The 18389-nt window shown below is 35.8% G+C and overlaps 1 protein-coding gene across 3 annotated transcripts in view; it reads right to left on the reverse strand.

Moving 5' to 3' along the window:
* The window catches only part of col15a1a (collagen, type XV, alpha 1a), a 93973-nt gene that overhangs the window by 46893 nt on the left and 28691 nt on the right, over window positions 1–18389 (reverse strand). For 2 of the 3 annotated variants that reach the window (XM_065294826.2, XM_065294825.2), the window contains exons 3-7: window positions 14873–15420; window positions 6936–7010; window positions 6510–6602; window positions 5047–5173; window positions 4925–4968 (exon numbers count right to left, since the gene is read on the reverse strand). In XM_065294826.2, coding sequence (XP_065150898.1) covers window positions 4925–4968; window positions 5047–5173; window positions 6510–6602; window positions 6936–7010; window positions 14873–15420 — 887 coding nt within the window. The remainder of the gene's footprint in view (window positions 1–4924; window positions 4969–5046; window positions 5174–6509; window positions 6603–6935; window positions 7011–14872; window positions 15421–18389) is intronic. The other variant, XM_065294827.2, reaches the window with a different exon arrangement.

Genomic DNA, 18389 nt, shown 5'->3' on the forward strand with positions numbered 1-18389 from the left:
TTCAATACTACAATATATGTTGTAAAAACGTCTGAGTGCTGCCCTCTTCAGGTTGAACGGTGGCTACTGGCAGGGCTCGAAATTGCGAATATTCAGTGTTCTTTCCAACGTTACATAACCAATCAAATTTCACCATTAAGTTCTTACGTTTAATGAAGACCGCAGATTGGCTAATATGAGCGTCAGTCATTCCTTGTTGCCCTGCTACGTTGGTACGTGAAGCGCGAAAATAAGACGCACCGCGAGCATGACGAGAACAAGCCGACTACAGCCAATGTTACTACTGTAATTAATGACGACGATACGGATTCAAATGCGACTCCACCACCGGAAAATAAGACTTGACGTTAAACCTTTCAGAGAGAGTGGCTTAAAGATTTCGAGTGTCTCCCCTATGAAAATGGCTCGATGTAACTTACTTTGCTTACTGTAAATCCTGCAAAACGGCGTTGGTGGCGGAATCGAAACATTTTAAGCGCCAGACCTTGCTTAAACATGGCGAAAGTGCTAAAAACACTAGTAGTGTCATGACAAATGTGTTCATTATTAATGGAGACACCGACCTGTCTGTCAAAGAGTGTTTGATAGTGTATGTGCGCATGCGCTGGTGAATGGACATCCAACAAACATCCTTGTGGTCCATGTTGATGTGGAACACGACAATGTTGATGGTATGTTTTTATAAAAAAAATATATTTTTAAAACATATTTAGTAGTAATAGCATCCTGGTAATGCAGTTATCAATACCAATATTAGCCTTCTACATTAAGCCTTCTATATTAAGGTCACTTTTGTAAATGTCCCAATTAATCAGTGTTTTACGTGTTTGCTAGATTTTCTATTGTAATCTTAATCATTTTACCTGTAATCTGTAATTGGTAAATTATTATTGCTATACTATTTCAAAAGCAGTTGGGTATTAATTTAGGAATCTATGCAGTAAAAAAATTAAATAAAAGACTGGCCATAAATGCTGGCCATAGGATATGTAAAGCCTGGTGGTTGCATTTTATTTTAATAAAATAAATCTATTAACATATACATTGTAGTTGTGGTGCTTTTTAATGTTTGGATGGATGCGCCTACATTTTTGCTGGTGCTCCTAACTCTTTAAAGTTGTGAGCACCAGTGCTACCAAAAAAAAGTTAATTTTGAGCCCTGTACTGCAGTTGAATTTTCCTATTGGATGTTGGACCGGACACTTTTAGACAACATTACAAAGACAATAATATATTACTAACGTGATTAGCCTGCTGGACGGATTATAAAAAACAGCACAATGTAAGCACTGCTAGTACAGGCTAGCTGAATATATCTTAATGATTACAGAGATAAGACAACACATAAAACTTGCAACCTTTCTCAGTTTGCACATCTGGACAATTCTTCACACATCATAGGTTGTAAATTTGGGTAAATCCAGCAAACAAGTAATTTTAGCGATTCTGCTGTCACTCTGCTTTAAATCTCCCGCATCAGAAACTTAAGAGCAGCCTTGAGTCAATTGTGGAAGTTAAGCGTGCATAGAGTCCATTGGCATGACTTCTGATTTCCTTAAATCTCCTTAAACAGAGGTGAACTTTTCTTGTAAGCAAGACCACAATAGACATGTCAATGGAAAATGCCCTTGGTTAAAATAAAACACAATTATCAAAGTAAAGCATATCCTGTAATACACACAGGTTGCATTATATCAGTGTCAGTGAGTTAAGCCTCCTATAACCCTTTGTTCAATGTAACTTGTAGAGTGCCATATAGCGACGGATCAAACGGACACTCATGTCAAGCTTGATGAGGACACAGTCAAAGCTTTAAAAGGTAAACTGAGGAGTTAACAAAATTCTAATGCATATGTTCATTAATTATTGGTTAATTTTGTATATATTCTGTTTCCTTTTTACAGACCTTGTGATTAAGTCTTCAGTGTCTGAATGGCAAGAAGAAGTGACCCTCCACTTAAACGTGACATTTAAACTGCTCTGTGTTTTGGTTCAGCCATTTGTAGGTTTATCTCGAGTAAGTTCAAATGCACTTCTGCATTTGTCCAGTAACTTTTTGTTTAGAGAATTACATCATTATGATTATATAGTTATTCAATGGTTGCATATTCATAGTGTACTTTTCATATTGATGTATTAATGTTCCATAATTTGATAAAAGTAGCTCATTGCATTTCATTGATCTTTGTTTTATATTGTAAAATCATTTCAATAGCAGTAAATACATACTTAGTTGTTTCTTTAACATTTAATTAGTTGTTAATGATGGAAGAAACCGGTTCGTATGTATGAATACAGAATAGGTATCATTTTAGAATGAGTTAAAACATGTTTTGGTGGCAAACATGCAGGTAAAATAGTACATGTATAACATTCTAATAGTAAACTTGACTGTAATTCAAATGTCACATACAGTACATTAGAAATGATTTATTTTATGTATACAAATGTGTGGGCAATATATTATTATTTCATTTTGTATGCTGTATTATTATGTAATATTATTATATCTGAAATTATTAAATTACATTTATAAATGTTTAAAAGGTGGGTTCAAATGTGCTTCAAGTTGTAACTGAATACAATTTTAGAAAATAGCACAGTTGAGTACACTTAGATTGTCTTAAGTTTGTCTTAACAAGTACTAAATACTACTTTTTAGTATATTAAGCACAATTTACTGCACGAAAATAAAGAGCTTTTGGTACCTTAAGGTTGTGAACTTAAAGTGTATTTTAGTGAACTTTTTCACCTGGGAATACATTTGGTATATTATTTTAACATACTATTAGTATATTTTAAAGTAGATTCGTAAATGTTTAAAGGTGGGTTCAAGTTGTAATTAAAGATATTTTTTAAATACAGACCTAGTATGTTAAAATTACATTTTAGTTCAACTTCATGGTGTCTCAAAATAGCACAGTTGAGTACACTAAGATGGTTTTAAGTTCATCTTAAAAAGTACTTAATACTACTTTTTAGTATACTAAGTTCAAAATTAGTGTGTGAAAATAGAGCACTTTTAGTATAATGTGGAAAGTGTACTTAAATAGTGTATTTTAGTGAACTTGTTTCACCTGGGAATACATTTGGAATATTATTTTAACATACCATTACTATACTTTAAAATATATTTAAAAATGCTTAAAGGTGGGTTCAAGTGTATACTTCAAGTTATAATTAAATATATTTTTTTTAAATACAGACATAGTATGTTAAAAATACATTTTAGTTCAACTTCATGGTGTCTCAAAATAGCACAGTTGAGTACACTAAGATGGTATTAAGTTCATCTTAAGAAGTATTAAATACTACTTTTTAGTATACTAAGTTCAAAATTAGTGTGCGAAAATAGAGCACTTTTAGTATAATGTGGAAAGTGTACTTAAATAGTGTATTTTAGTGAACTTTTTTCACCTGGGAATACATTTGGAATATTATTTTAACTTACCATTAGTATACTTTAAAGTATATTTAAAAATGCTTAAAGGTGGGTTCAAGTGTACTTCAAGTTATAATTAAATATATTTTTTTAAATACAGACCTAGTATGTTAAAAATACATTTTAGTTCAACTTCATGGTGTCTCAAAATAGCACAGTTGAGTACACTAAGATGGTATTAAGTTCATCTTAAGAAGTACTAAATACTACTTTTTAGTACACTAAGTTCAAAATTAGTGTGCGAAAATAGAGCACTTTTAGTATATTGTGGAAAAGTGTACTAAGTGTACTTAAATAAAGTGTATTTTAGTGCACTTTTTTTTCACCTGGGTAGGTGTACAGTACTGTGTAAAAGTCTTAAGGGGATCGCACACCAACCGCGCAGCTCAGCATCGCGCCGCGTGGAGTCGTGTCTAGGACAACTCGGAGGTATTGTAAACCGGAAGTGCACATTAAATAGCGCGAGCTTCGTCAGATAGTGTCTACTTCAAAATGCAAAATATGCGTTAGCAGCCAATGTTAATCGTTAATGATTTGGGACAAATATGATGTTATTTAATGTTAAACTATGTGAGTGGCGCTGTGTGGCGCGACAGGGATTTGAGCAACTTCCTGAGTCAAAGCTCAGGAAGTTGGAGGCGCAGGTGTGCATATACTCATAGAAAACAATGTGTAGAAAAACAATTGTATAGTGATCATATATAATTATTTCTCAGTCAATAAAAGACCCAGAAAATACAGGAAATGTGTATATAGTATCTAAAACTGTATAAAAGTATAAGCTGAAATGTCAAGTATTTAGGGTAAACTCCTCTTCCACTTAAACAATAACAGGAAACTGCAGGATCTTTTAAATATAAATTAAATTAAATCCTAATTTCTAATACTAATTGAATGACATCAGGACTTCAGTCTCTTTAAAAAAGCTCAAGATGTGTTTCGTGCCAAGAGAGGTCACACAAAATACTGACTGATGCCTGAAGAAGACATTTAGTTCTGAAAATTTTGTTTTTAATTTTGTGTACATATTTCCTGTATTTTCTGTTTGTATCTTAAAAAAGAGTGAAAAATAAATATGGATGAACATTAAAACTTTGCTAAAACAACAAAGCTGCTGATGGTTTGCACAGTACTGTAGTTTACCCCAATGACAAATTGCCAGAATGATTTACTTTATATTTCTTTTTAATACAATGCTCAAAAGTGCGCTTGGACTCAAAATACTAAAATAAACACAAAAGAAGATATATTGAGAAATGATGGTAAACACATAGCAGATAGTGACCATTGACTCCCATATTAGGAATATAAAAATATGATGTAATTTAATGGGTACCGTCAACTGTATGCTTACCATCATTTATCAAAATATTTTCTATATCATTTATCAATACTTCCAAAATATTTTTCCTAATATTTTTAAAGTGAACTATCCCTTTAAGTGACCAAAGACATTTTGTGTCCACCGTGAATGTCACTCACATTTCTGTCTTGACCTGCTCCCTCTGCTCTGATTGGCTCTGCAGCTTGACAAGAAAAGCAAATATTATTTAGGAAACCAGCTAAATTCTTTCACAATTCCTGTTAATTGAAAAGACTTTTACCTTTTGCATCTGTGTTGTCTATGTCCAACCCAGAGCTTTCCTCCAAGTCTTCATCATCTGTTTCACCTTCAGGTACTGGAGCTTCAGTGGGGGGCGCTCTCACAGGAGTGGTCTCAAGATCCTCTGGCTGAATAGAAACATGATATAAATAAAAAATGATCAAAAACATTTACATATTCAACTGAGGATATATACACACACTTAAGTTTCTCATCAGTATGTTTTCCCAGGGATAGATCCCATGACCTTTGTATTGTTAATGCAATGCTCTGTCAATTAAGCTGCATGGATTCAATGCACCACTATAAACATGTACAAACCAATGTCATTGCCAATATAGTGATTGAAGGCCATTGCAGAGTACTTTTAACAAGCTTTCAGTTCCCATTCACTGTTTATCTGCATCGACTGCATGTATTTAAATGTGTCTCCCTCTGCAGGACAGTCCTGGTAATGACAGAGCTTTGAGCAGCAGGGGTGGTCTGTTAAATTCACTAATTATTTGGCTTTACTTCAAACCCGGCAGTTTGTGTAAAGATGTGTGTGTCTACATGCACAAACACACACACATGCCACATGATGAAATGCTGGCAAGGTTAACTGGATTCCAGCAAGATTATTTTGGTCCCAAAGTAAATATTTCAAGACATAGCAGCTCTGACAACAGATGACATCAGGAAACTCCATGACCTCCAGTAAATAAAATAAAAAACAAGAAAAAATACTCTATCATGAAACAGATTACAGCGTCTGTGCTTTTCAATGCAGTGTAAACAGGTGCACCTATAATCCTATAGAAACGCATTAAAACTGTTAAGTGTTGGGGTCTATTAAAGTCCATTAAATGAGAAAAATCCTGGAATGTTGTCCTTAAAAAACATAATTTCTTTTCAACTGAACAAAGAAAGACATCAACATTTTGGATGACATGGTGGTGAGTAAATTATCTGGATTTTTTTTTTTTTTTTAAGAAAATGGACTAATCCTTTAACATGCAACTGAGAGCTTTCATCACAAGAGGCTACCTAACCATAAAATTGCATCTTTATTTGTCCCATTGAATGTAAGAGTGTATGTTTGTCTCCATGTATGTTTGTGGGAACAAATTGGCTGCATATATAAGCATGCATAGCTATACAACAGTTTTAAATAACATAAATATGTTTACGCTTTTGTAGATATGTGCTAAAGTCAATAACTCTAACGCCCCCCTTTAATCCATACAGACCCTTGGTGCAAAGATTGGGTCATTCAAAACACACAGTTATGATATTTGACAATGCACGTATATATATATATATATATATATATATATATATATATATATATATATATATATATATATATATATATATATATATATATATATACACGCCACAAAGTTGTAGAATATGTCTCCTTTAATTTTTATTGGCCATGTGTTAGTGTACATACACATACAGTATCTCTGTGATGTCACTCACCATTATGAATTCTCTCTCTTCCACAACTTTCTTTACTTCATCTCCTGTCTCAGTATCATCATAGATGACATCACCACTTCCATAACCAGATGCCTGAAACAACACGACAAAACAGTCAAGCTTTGAGTATCAGTCTATATATAACAAAATAAAGGGTTTTAGGGTTAAACAACAGCAGGCATTGCATTCAGATGGAAATATCCTGCTCCTATTATTTTGTTTACTTAAATTTCTTTGCAAAGTCAAGGGACATAGAAATTGCAAATCAGCAATATACTCTTTGGACCACAAGGCGGTGCTATTAATCTATTATAATATCTTCTATCTATGGTATGCTAAGGAGCTACTTCAGATTTTGATATCATTGCCTTTGTATTGGAAAAGGCACAGTCTCAGAAAGGTCAAAAAAAAATCAGAGGCACTCACATAGGGGTCATCTTCTTCACACTGTTCATTTGGTGCCGTGGGATCGGCTGTCAACACCAACTGCTGGATGGAGCCCTGAAGAAAAAAAACAGAGAGAGAGAGAGAAATCATGCATCAGTTTCTATAAATGTTCACTATAAAAACTATAAATAGCCTGAAACGGATTATGAAATGAATGTGGAAACTCCGGGTCTATCAATCACTGTTGCAATTTATAATACAGATGTGTGCATGCAAAACAACGCAAATCAACAAAATTTTCAGAAAGATCTGAAACCAGACAGAATCAGTGACAAACACTGTTCAGTATTAACACAAAATGTGACACGCAAGCACCTGTTCCACATATGTTCTCAATTTCATATTCATGGAGGGATGGCCATCAACGGTTCTTGTAAATTGTCCTTTGACCTACTAGACTGTTAAACTGAAGACAATGTTTTCTTTAAAGTCTAACAAGATGGAAGGTATGATTAACAGCTTTTCTACACAGCATCCAGAGGACAAGCACCTGTTTTACATTCGCTAACTCCATTATGGAGGTGTAAGAAAGAAAGAAAAAGAAACAAAAGAAAGAAAAGGTTGTGACCCTGCCTGTAAAAACCCATCACTTTTTGGGATTTACAAAAATAAAATCTTCCCAGACAATGTACAAAACATTCTTTGAAAATATAACGTTGATATCTTTAAAGGGGCCATATCGTGAAAATTGAGTTCATTTTTTAAGTGGTATACTTGGGTCCCTAGTGCTTCTAGCAACCTAGAAAATGTGAAAAAGTTCAACCCAGTAACTTAGTTTTGGTAAACCATTCTCTGCAAGCATGTGAAAAATGAGGTCATTCAGATTTCGCCTGTTTTGTGATGTAGGAAGCAATTAAATCGCCCCCTTAATCTGCACTTTCCAACCACGTCACTGCCATTTAGTACAGAGAGAAAAAGAGAAAAAAAATAATTGAGGGACACATTAAGATTTATGAGATCATGGCGATCGGTGTTTGCATTTCATCAGCTCATTTGCATTTTAAAGGAGCACATTTTTGCTCGCAACTACAAAGTGGCCATTTTAAGTAAGGGATAATGTAGAGGCAGCCAGTAGTTACCGCGAAATAAGCCCCGACAGTGTGATCAGGACCCGACGCGAAGCGGAGGGTCTTGTATCACACTGAAGGGGCTTATTTCGCGATAACTACAGGCTGCCTGTACATTATCCCGCTTATTACACGGCTACTTGTCACATAAGGAAAAAACTGGATATGAATATGAATTTGAAACATTTTATTGGCATACAGTATATGTTTAAAATTAAAATTTGTATCCTTCCGTGAAACTTTGCACAGATGCATAAAATGATCGTAATCCCTTATTAAGATCCTCTGCTTCATACTTGTCTGTCTCCATTTTTTCTCTTTTAGCCAGTCTTTGAGAAGTTTTAATGCCCATTCTGTATTTTTTTGTGTGTTGGCTTCGTAGCTGTCATGCTCTATTTTGTCAAGTTCAGTCTCAGTAAGCTCTCTGTGTCTTGTCGTTGTTTGTTCTTCGTAGTTCAATTTTCGTTTTTTCGTCTTTATTGGGGAGCCATTTGAATCGTCCAAATCTATCCACTGTTTAAATGTTTTATTTTTTAATGTTAAAATTAATGTCAATTTTTTCCATTGTTAATTGTGGTTGTCCAGTGTTTGTCACAAGATGGCACCAAACTGTAATCTTTGTTGGGGCGGAGGGATTTTAAACAAACAAGTGGTACCGGCTATACGTAATTACTTTGGAGCGGTTATTTTTTTGAAAAGAACGAACCTGCAAATGTCTCAACTGACCAATCAGAATCAAGCATTCCCGAGAGCCGTGTAATAACATGTTATAATAAATAATCTATATGGTATTTTGAGCTAAATCTTCACATACACACTCTGGGGACACCAAAGATTTATTTTACGTCTTTAAAAAAAAATCATAATATGACCCTTTTCATTTTGACTGAGTATGGTCATGTTATAGATTAAAATCAACCTTTGATGCTCCTAATCTCATGAATAGATTATAAGAATTTAGACTGGATTGACATACACATATTACCCAAAATGCATCCAGACATTTTTGTGTATACAAGTGATACATGCCATATAAACAGTGGCGGCCCATGACTTCTTTTTTCGAGGGCGCATGATGCGAAGTTTGTCACAGCATGTATGTAGCCCGTCGTGTGTGGTTTGTAATTTCAAAGTATGTGTTCGGCGCGTCGAGTGAATCTGTGTGCATCACGAGTCTTGTTAAAATAAGTGCCTGCTGCAGATGCGCATAAAGGGTTTATGATAAAAGAGACGCTCACGTTTGCCAGATACTCGCATAATCTCATGTGTAATCAAAGTTTAAGGGAGTGTCTTGCGTGTATTTTGTGAACGTGAGCGTCTCTGTTATCATAAACGGGTTTGACGCGTGAGCAGCAGGCACTTATTTTGACAAAACACGTGATGCACATGGTTCACATGACGAAACAAACACATCTTTTGAATTTGCGCCCCTCGGAAGAGCCGCCACTGCATATGAATGAAAATGTATATCTTATAGCACCACCATGTGGCTTAGTTCACACTCTATCCGATCACTTTAGTATTTGGTTTACCTGTAAATCTAAACAATAATGAAGCCTCTATAATGCACATTCTGTTTGCAATTGTTGGATAGTAAATCCTTTAAACCAATTCAACTTAATGTTGGGAAAAAGCACACAGAAAAAAACAGGAGCTGAATGAAATTCACCATCTCAGTTCTCACCATGGACCTCAAACATCTGTTTTTGAATTAGTCATGTTCATTTCACTGTGCTTCGTGCCAGGCTGAGTCAGCTTTGAGATATGCGAATGCTATGCTCTCATTCGGCGGGTCAGGCGAGATCAGAACCTAAACATCTGATAAGCTTGCTTCTATGTAAACTCAGCAATGATACAAAGTCATTTTTAGTTTTTCATTCTGAATATGCTCAGCATATGTTAGGATAATGGGAATGACTTTCCCAAAATGATCTCCATAAAGCAATGGAATCCTATTTCAGTGATATCAGGGAAGTCTCTGAGTGATCTAATACAGGTTTTGAGTCAATGCTTTACTTGTATGCTAACAAATTAGCAGTGATATATGGGTTTTTAAAGAATTTCCTATGTTACTGTAGCTCAGTGGGTAGAGCAATGAGTTATAGTGCAAAGGTCAAGAGTTTGATCTCAGATAACAACAAACATGCTGATCAAATTTTAAAACGCTTTGGGTAAATGCATCCAGCCAGGGAATTAATTTGTAAAAAAGCCCAATGCATAAACCGATTTAAATACCAAATTGTATAAGTTGCTGCATTAAAAGATAGCTGGCTATTTAGACAGTATATACACTCACCTAAAGGATTATTAGGAACACCATACTAATACTCTGTTTGACCCCCTTTCACCTTCAGTACTGCCTTAATTCTACGTGGCATTGATTTAACAAGGTGCTGAAAGCATTCTTTAGAAATGTTGGCCAATATTGATAGAATAGCATCTTGCAGTTGATGGAGATTTGTGGGATGCACATCCAGGGCACGAAGCTCCCATTCCACCACATCCCAAAGATGCTCTATTGGGTTGAGATCTGGTGACTGTGGGGGCCATTTTAGTACAGTGAACACATTGTCATGTTAAAAAAAAACAATTTGAAATGATTCACGCTTTGTGACATGGTGCATTATCCTGCTGGAATTAGCCATCAGAGGATGGGTACATGGTGGTCATAAAGGGATGGACATGGTCAGAAACAATGCTCAAGTAGGCTGTGGCATTTAAACGATGCCCAATTGGCACTAAGGGGCCTAAATTGTGCCAAGAAAACATCCCCCACAACAATTGCACTAATGAGAAATTGAACAGGTGTTCCTAATAATCCTTTAGGTGAGTGTATGTGTAAATGCACAGGGTGGTTTATTTCTGGTGTTGCTTAACCTGTGGCATGTCGGAGGCGTTAAGATGTTTATGGTCGTGCAGCTGTAACCGGCATCATCTTTAAAGGGACGTTTATTCAGCCAGAGAGATAAACAGCGGTGTGTTGACTCAGCATATGCAAATGACATCCACACACATCCGGCCACACACATTGACTCCTGACAGCTCCGAGTGGATCTAAATGCTTGCTTGTGTAAACAAAATGTCTTTGATATGAAGTATTTGTGTGCTTGCGTTTGATTTTCTGTGCAGCCTTTTTTCCCTATGCAATCCCACGATAAACACATCCCTCAGATTCGGCCACTAAACGGATTCACTCTAAACAAAAGATGTTTTCCTGTCCTTTCAGATGAATCCAAAGTCACACATTCGAAATGGAAAATGCAACGACAGGAAAACAAAAACTTACGAAGGCCGAAACAAAATTCCAAACATAAGTTCTGTCCCATGCACCAAATTTTCCGACTAAACTTAACACAAACGTTAGCAGATTAATAAAAGTTTTATCACCATAAGAACAATTGAGTTTCTGCACAGGAAATAGGTGTTGGGCCAAACTACTGCATCAGGGCTATGAAATGATGACAATCCAAAACAGCTGCAGTTTGATTTATAAACATAAAGCGTGAGCCAATATTTACTGTCTGTTTAGATGGACACAGTACTGTATTTGGGAATCTGTAAAGCAGCTGTGGGATTATGCGTGGCCTTATTTCCCAACATTGCCAAGGAAAGAAGCATTAGGTACAGTGTATCTCACAACCCAGACTTCTGACTGAAATCCAAGGCACATTATACTATACAAAAAGTGCAGAAAAGACAGTCAAAGGCCCATTTCTTTGACAAACAAATCATTTTAATAAGATGCTTAAAGGGCAATAAGAGACTGACACTCAGTTCATCATAAGTCGTGCAAGAACCAATAAAGTAAGCCTTAAAAAGTGACCTACGATCAACTGTTACGCACCAGGTGTTTGTGTGAATTATATCCAAGTTTTCCCTCCACAGACATTTGTGTGGAAAGTAAACTATTGAGGAGTTTCAGTCATCTGTCTCCAGTGATGTAACCCTGCCACGTTGTCAGTCTTATGGAGAGGCTGATGTTGCCCAATGTTGAATGCGAATGCAAACAACCCACAAATCAATGTCTTGGCTTCGGCTATTAGCTTCGACGGGTTACTGAACAGCTGTTTTTTGAACTACATATGTCGAATGTGAAACAAGGTTGATTCCTCACGTCGAAAAAACTTTTGTTGCTTTAGAGTTAACGCCGTAATGCTTGGCCTTAAAAAAAATAATGCAGCTGTATGCAGCTTCATTGAAAAGGAAAACAATAATGTTTAAATGATTAATGTGTTATTTTCTTCCTTTTATTGTTGTTGGTATTGTGAAGAAAACAGTTTGAAGATCTGACACAGGATGACAGTCATCCCAGACACAAGCCATAGCCTGTTACAGAATACAATGTGAAGAGCTTTAAAGGATTAGTCCATTTTCTTAAAAAAAAATCAAGATAATTTACTCTCCACCATGTCATCCAAAATGTTGATGTCTTTCTTTGTTCAGTCGAGAAGAAATTATGTTTTTTGAGGAAAACATTCCAAGATTTTTCTCATTTTAATGGACTTTAATGGACCCCAACACTTAACAGTTTTAATGCAGTTTAAAATTGCAGTTTCAAAGGACTCTAAACGATCCCAAACGAGGCATAAGGGTCTTATTTAGCGGAACGATTGTCATTTTTGACAAGAAAAATAAAAAATATGCCCTTTTAAACCACAACTTCTCATCTATCTCCGGTCCTGTAACACGTCAGCATGACCCCACGTAATACGTCATCACGTCAAGAGGTCACGGAGGACGTATGCAAAACTACCAGTGTTTACAAGTGTTGAGAAAGAGGACCGTTCCGATGTTGTTGTATGTCGAATGATACTAATTAATGTCTTTGTGTCAGTTTATTGTTTAAACTGGTCCGTAAATGTGCGTTTCATATATGTAACACGTGACCTTTCCACTGCATTACGCAATTGTGTAAGGTCGCGCTAGCTCGTCACACAGCCGGAGGAAGACGAGTTTTATTTTTCTTGCCAAAAATGACAATTGTTTTGCTAGATAAGACCCTTATGACTCGTTTGAGATCATTTAGAGTCCTTTGAAACTGCAATTTTAAACTGCATTAAAACTGTTTAGTGTTGGGGTCCATTAAAGTCCATTAAAATGAGAAAAATCCAGGAATGTTTTCCTCAAAAAGCATAATTTCTTCTCGACTGAACAAAGAAAGACATCAACATTTTGGATGACATGGTGGTGAGTAAATTATCTGGATTTTTTTTCTAAGAAAATTGACTAATCCTTTAACTAAAACTTTAACATAACTATATTACATAATGAACTGCAATGTTTTTATTACCTTAGAATGAGCCGTTGTTATCTAAATACACTGTGGGTCTTCCTCCATGAAAGTCGCCACCATGTTTCTACAGACAAACTGCATTATAAAGCCAATTTTGTCACTACGTTGTCTTGGACGATGTTTGTTTGTGGACCGATTGCATTTCACAGTCTCACCACTAGATGTCGTTAAATTTTTTTTAACTAATTTTTGTTTAGGTTAATCACAGCTGGGATTTTTTTAGGGCTGGTTTCCCCAACAGGGATTATCTTAAACCAGGACTAGGCCTTGGTTTAATTGGGAAATATAACTAGTTTTAAAAAAACACGCCTTACTAAAAACATTACTTCTTGTTTGCATTTTGAGGCAAAAAAAAAGGCACTGATGTATTTTATGATATGTCAGTGCAAGTTGTTTTCAGTTTGGACAGCTCTTACATTTATTTTAGTCTAAGACTAGTCTAAACCCAGTCCGGGAAACCACCGCTACATGTTTACCAAATAACCACAAAAGCGTCAGAATGATCACAAACCACAAGTTGCATATTTCACAAACAAACCAAAGAAACAAAGAAAATAAACAGCTGAAACACACTTTCAATATTGACTTAAAGCAGCCAGGTGTGTTTAGTAAACACTTTAGCTTTGTGTAAAATCTGGTAAACTACCCACCTACACAACATCTTAAGCCCTTTTCACACAGAGATTACGGAAAATACACCGAAAATGTGTCTGGGAATTCTCTGGGATCATTCGATTTTTGGTAAAGACATGTGACGTTTTTAAATTCCTGCACTTGGAAGGTTTTTTTCAGAGCGTCTAAAGTTTGCTATTTATCCGGGATTTCTCTTTTGAGAAACCACGCATGTTTATTTTAGTTTGACAAGATTATAATCCATACAGCAAAAAAATACATTTCTCTGGCCAAAAATATATTTTAAATATATACTAAATACAGAAAGTTATGCTCAATTGAATATATCTTTGAATTTGGAAATATATTTAGTTTTAACCTTCATATATCAACATATATTTCAAAATGTATTTCAAGGGAAAGCAAATGCATTTCTAATTTTACATCCCATATGGCAAAAATGATAATTATTAGGTAATTATTTAAGTTTAATTTTATAAAGTATATTTTTGAAGTTGAAAATATATTTAATTTGAACCTTTTTCTTCAAATGCGACATTAATATTTCCTTCGATTGAAACATATAGAAGGCTAAATATATTTTTTAATGCTTTAAAATGTATTTACTTTTAAAATATATTTAAAAATATACAAAAAACAGTGAAAAATATATTTTTAGAATATAATTCAGCAAATATATTTTTGGCAAATTTTGAAATATATTTTAAAATATATTTTTTGCGTATGAAAAAAGCGTGTGATGCTGGTGAATAAACAATCCAGTTTGCCGTCATTTCTTTAGTCGTGAATGTTGATCTGCGTTTAAATCCCTGTTGTCAAAGATCTGAATCATAACTTCTGGTTGCGATGATATGCACGTCCTCGATAGAGCCTAAACATTCATTTCTAATAAACAGATCATAAACCAACAGGTAAAAACTTACCACAAACCGCTCCAGCCTGGTGCCTCCAGCATTCCCTATAAAGATCCCGGAGCTGGGTTCAAACCTCAGCCCATCCTGGCTTCTGCGGAAAGCCACCCTGTGATGCTCCTCACAGTCCATGTACAGCTTCACCTCCTCTCCCTGTACAGCCAGCGTAAACCTGGCCCATCTTCCCGTAAGGTCTCCCATCTTAAACGAAGCCGCCACCTCCGTGTGTGCCTCTCCGGGTTCGGTGTAGTAAAGAACCACACGCTGTGATCCATCTTCTACTGGTGCGAGTGCTACTCCTAAGTGCACGATCTTCTGCAGGGCATCGGTAATGGCGAAAAGGACTCCTCCGCGTCGAGTGGTGGGCTTGGCCGTGACTATAATGGCGAAGTCGCTGAAGAAGGGGTCAGGGATGAAGGAGCGTGTTAGGCGGCCCACATTAGCATCCTGGCCAAAGCTGTATGCAGGGTATCCCTCGAAACCAGTGATGAAGGAGACGGAGGGGGGCAAAGGCACACCGATGAGCTCGGTGAGGTCCAGTTGAGTATTCAAGACCCTCTCTAATACAAAAGAAAAATGAAAACAGAGACAGCGTTGTCAATTTAAGATTATGTCAAATGTTTCCAAAGGACTTATTTGTATAAATGCATAATCTTATTTTTTTTTCTTTTAACTCATGCCCCCAAGGAACATCTTCCTGTTTATATGCTGGGTGCCATCCAATAGCTCTTCCAATTTTATCCTCATCTGTACAGTATGCCCCTAGGCGTCCCTACAGGTCTCTCCATCATTCACTGCCCTCCATTTATAATCGGCTTCTGTTTGAGGAAAAAAATCTCTGTTTCCCTTCCAACAAAGAAACCAAAACAACACCACATGCCCAGAAAAACCAGGCCGTGCACTAATCACGGTTCAGCATCATTAACGTTTAACCAAATATAAGCCAAGCGTACCTAACTATAGGTGAGCTTCGACAGCCAAACAATCTTAAATAATAATTCTTAAGATCTGGCACCACATGTGGTCTTCATTAGTGTTGAAGTGTCTTCATTGAGGAGACCCTACAAACAATTGTTCGCTCTGTAAGAAGCGACCACTTCATCCAGGATCATCTGGAAAAGGTTTGCATGCTAATGGGAGCCGTGCTGTTAGGAGCATGCTTGTAAATTTGGCCATGGAGTCGCACACGCTCCCAGCCTCTTTATCAGCCTTGAGGGCAAAACACAATAGCAGTGGCATGAAGTTTCATACTTAAAGCATAAGCTTAATGCTATAACTAATGGCTTATCATTTGGTTCAAGCAGTTTGAATGAGCTATGAGGTTAATTCATCCAATTTGGCCAATCTTAAAATTGCATGCTGTATTTTGTAATGCATTATGTGGGGAATCCCCAATTTTCTGTCATTATATACTTATGCCAGGTTCATTGTGAAGCTTGTGTGCTTTACGCCACGGCACAAGCAGTCTAAACACACACACAGCATTTATGAGTCATATCACACAAAGCAGAAGTGTTTCACCGCAGCTGGGGAGACAATAAAGTTGGTGACCTCATCAATGCCCTGCTTTGGCTCCATCATTTATGTTCACACATTTAGTTTATACATCACTAAAATTCTAAGTCTTAAAGAAAACGTTTATGGTTTTGTTACGTAGATCTCAACTACACAATTGCTGAATTGCAGACTTGTGATGCTGATCAGAAAATATTTGTTTGTTTTTTATATGCTAGCTGCACGGTTAAGCCTACGCCCTTTTAATAAGGCCAAGATTCCCATCAACGTCAGAATTTTTAACACAAAAGACAGAGGCACAAGGGAATGTCAGGATTGGATAAGAAAGGATTTTGTTGGTCAGATGTCACGCACAGTGTTCATATTTCAATGTTGTTTTCTCAAGCTAACAATGACAAAACTGCCAAAATTGTTATTTAAGGTAGTAGGGGAGAGCGGGGGAGAAAGAACCATTTTTCAGAAAAACGCAATTTTAAAAGATAATGTTATAGACAGAGATATATTTTTGCTGTGGTCAATAACTCACATGTGTGGTCTGTCAATACCAGATGGAAAAAAAAATGTAAAACGCCTTCAGTATAATTTCACTTTAAACATAAGTAGTGCATTGAAAAGTAATACGCAGGTGAGTCAAAAGTAACGCAACAAAACAAGATTGATTTTTGTGTTACACTTGGTTTTAGTAAATATACATGACTATGAACTGGTTAATATGTAACTGCAAACATTTTGTAATTTATCTTTGTAAAAAATAATGAAATTACATTTTCATTTAAAATTTCTGTTTTATCAAATGTTTCAAAAGCAACCAACAGTACAAACTTAAATTGTTGAGAATAAAAATGTTTTCAACAGTTTGAACACTGTATGAAATTAAATCAAATTAGAATAATATAACTTTTCAACATATACAACAATATTAGCAGCGGGACAAAAGTAACAAGTTTTACATTTGTCCCGACAGGATCTCTTCACATTACTTTTATTTTGAAAAAACTCTGTAGATTGATCAGTATTGTAACACATGAAATGAGAAACACAACAGGTTTTAAGAAAAAATGACAGCTTTATTAATTTTTCATGGTTGAAAACACCTTTCTGGATCTACACGCGAAAAACGGTGAGTAAATAATGTGATATTTGTCAGCTCTGTCAGGGGTTGTGTGCCTAAGATGCTGTCATAGTTTGGGATACAAACGTTATCAGGGCTCGGAGAAAATCGCTTTGTTACTTTCGTCCCGCGTTACTTTTGCTCCGGTTCTCCCCTATGCATAAATAAATCAGCCGAGTCTCACAAAATTTCGTTATATAGTCACGTAATTTTTTTCTTCTCTTTTAGTAATATTATCACAAATTTTCGCGTTTTTTCGTGATTGTTTAACGAATTCCTGTTTTCGTGTGATTATCACTTATTGGTTACTTAACTGTTTTGTCCTATTTTCTTACCATTGTCGCTTCGGTTTAGGATTAGATTTACATAAAATGACATCCCTACCCAAACCCAACTCTAACCCTAATGCCAGGCGACATATAAAAAAATAAATCAGAAAAAATAGTTTAAACCAATTCATAAAGTGAAATTCTAATGCAAGCTCCAAATCTAACCCTAAACCGAAGCGACAATGGTTTAAAAATAGGAAAAGCAGTTGAATAACCAATACGTGATAATCAAACGAAAACAGGAATTCGTTATACGATCACGAAAAACGAATAAAAAATTACGTGACTATATCATGAAACCTTGTGAGAAAAAAAATAGGCCAATTCACTATACAGCTGCACTACTTCCTACACTAGCAAATGTGTTATTAGTCGCATCTAATAATATTTGGCATAATATAAAAAATAACTCTTTATATGCATGAATTGCTAAAGTTGATATTGGTCATATTGATAAACCCAATAATCTTTCTAGTGTTTCTAGTGCTTGTAACTTGACATTTAAACCTTGATTAATTATACAAAACTAGGCTAGACGACATGTCCCCGGGTCAGTGGTAACTCGTGGAAATAC

The sequence above is a fragment of the Paramisgurnus dabryanus genome, chromosome 22, assembly GCF_030506205.2.
Source record: "Paramisgurnus dabryanus chromosome 22, PD_genome_1.1, whole genome shotgun sequence".
NCBI lineage: Eukaryota > Metazoa > Chordata > Actinopteri > Cypriniformes > Cobitidae > Paramisgurnus > Paramisgurnus dabryanus.